This window comes from Helianthus annuus, chromosome 13, assembly GCF_002127325.2.
Source record: "Helianthus annuus cultivar XRQ/B chromosome 13, HanXRQr2.0-SUNRISE, whole genome shotgun sequence".
Classification (NCBI taxonomy): Eukaryota; Viridiplantae; Streptophyta; class Magnoliopsida; order Asterales; family Asteraceae; genus Helianthus; species Helianthus annuus.
The window spans coordinates 145,658,680-145,660,488 of NC_035445.2; the positions used below are offsets into that span (position 1 = coordinate 145,658,680).

Genomic DNA, 1,809 nt, shown 5'->3' on the forward strand with positions numbered 1-1,809 from the left:
GAAGTAGACTACTCAAGAATTTCACATTTCATTTATGTCATAATTGAATAAAGAATTCATAAAATCTAAATAAAAATAATAAGGAAGACAGAATCAATGAAGTTTTGCTTGATTTTCACTGAAAACTTGAGTAAGGAGTAGATCCTTTTGGAGTTTTCTAGAATCTGAAAGCGAGAACTCCTTTCTTTTTCTTTTTTTCTTTATTTGACCTACTTTAGCCGGATGAAAGGAAACTTTCACGTCCGATTTTTAGGGGGGGGGGTGGGAGATCCTATCCCAATTTTTATTTTGCTAGGCCCATAGATAAAAAACCCACTTTTTTACGATTACGGGGTTTATTGGAATATGAAATTCAACCCTGGAAATACAGGATCCCAATTTTTTTTACTACCCGGAGCTTCGATACATTTCGAAATCGAGAGATGTCTACCGGAGGAGGTTCTATCAGACAACAATTAGCCAATCTAGATTTACGAATGATTATAGATTATTCATTGGTAGAATGGAAAGAATTGGAGGAAGAGGAATCCACAGGGAATGAATGGAAAGATCGAAAAGTTGGAAGAAGAAAAGATTTTTTGCTTAGACGCATGGAATTGGCTAAGCATTTTATTCGAACAAATATAGAACCAAAATGGATGGTTTTGCGTCTATTACCAGTTCTTCCTCCTGAATTTAGACCAATCTATCATATAGGTGAGGATAAATTAGTGACCTCGGATATTAATGAAATCTATAGAAGAATTATCTATCGGAATAATACTCTTACAGATCTATTAACAACAAGTATGACTACACCAGAAGAATTAATAATATCTCAGGAAAAATTGCTACAAGAAGCCGTGGATGCACTTCTTGATAATGGAATCTGCGGACAACCAATGAGGGATGATCATAAGAGATATTACAAGTCGCTTTCAGATGTAATTGAAGGCAAAGAAGGAAGAGTTTGCGAGACTCTGCTTGGTAAACGAGTCGATTATTCAGGGCGGTCAGTGATTGTCGTGGGCCCTTCACTTTCATTACATCGATGTGGATTGCCTCGCGAAATTGCAATAGAACTTTTCCAGGCATTTGTAATTCGTGACCTAATTAGAAAACATCTTGCTTCGAACATATGAGTTGCTAAAAGTCAAATTCGGAAAAAAAAACCATCAATGAATATTAATATGAAAATACTGTTAAAGAACAACCCATTTGAGGGCATTTTTCTTTCATTGTGACTCTAACTCCCACTTATATTCAGGACCTCTGCGGGCATCCCATTTGACCTTGACAGTAGGCACATTCTTCCTTCGAAGCTTCTTTACCTGTCGATCCTCAATCGACAAAGGTTTCTCCACAAATTTCAAGTTCTCGTCTATGTGCACATCCGTGTGTGGTATGACTAGCGATTCATCAGCTAGACATTTCTTCAGATTGCAGACGTGGAATACGTTGTGAATACCACTGAGCTCTTCAGGCCAGTTTAACTTATAAGCTACTATTCCTACACATTCGATGATCTCGAATGGTCCTATATATCTTGGGCTTAACTTACCCTTTTTACCAAATCGCATCATCCCTTTCCAGGGTGATACCTTAAGCAGAACTTTATCACCAACCTCAAACTTCAGAGGTTTTCACCTTTTATCCGCATAGCTTTTCTGCCTATCCCTGGAAGCTTTCAGGCGGTCACGAATGTGGACAATCTTGTCCGTCGTTTCGAAGACAAGGTCGGGACCTGACAACTGAGCTTCTCCTACTTCTGCCCAACAAATAGGCGTTCTTTATTTTCTACCATATAATGCCTCTAAAGGCATGGCCTGA

The 1,809-nt window shown here is 38.3% G+C and overlaps 1 protein-coding gene across 1 annotated transcript in view; it reads left to right on the forward strand.

Moving 5' to 3' along the window:
- LOC118485476 (DNA-directed RNA polymerase subunit beta') overlaps nucleotides 1-1,149 on the forward strand; it is a 2,094-nt gene extending 945 nt beyond the window's left edge. Inside the window, exon 2 of the mRNA XM_035981623.1 lies at nucleotides 282-1,149. Coding sequence (XP_035837516.1) covers nucleotides 282-1,121 — 840 coding nt within the window. The 3' untranslated portion in view covers nucleotides 1,122-1,149. The remainder of the gene's footprint in view (nucleotides 1-281) is intronic.
- Nucleotides 1,150-1,809: the final 660 nt, after the last annotated feature.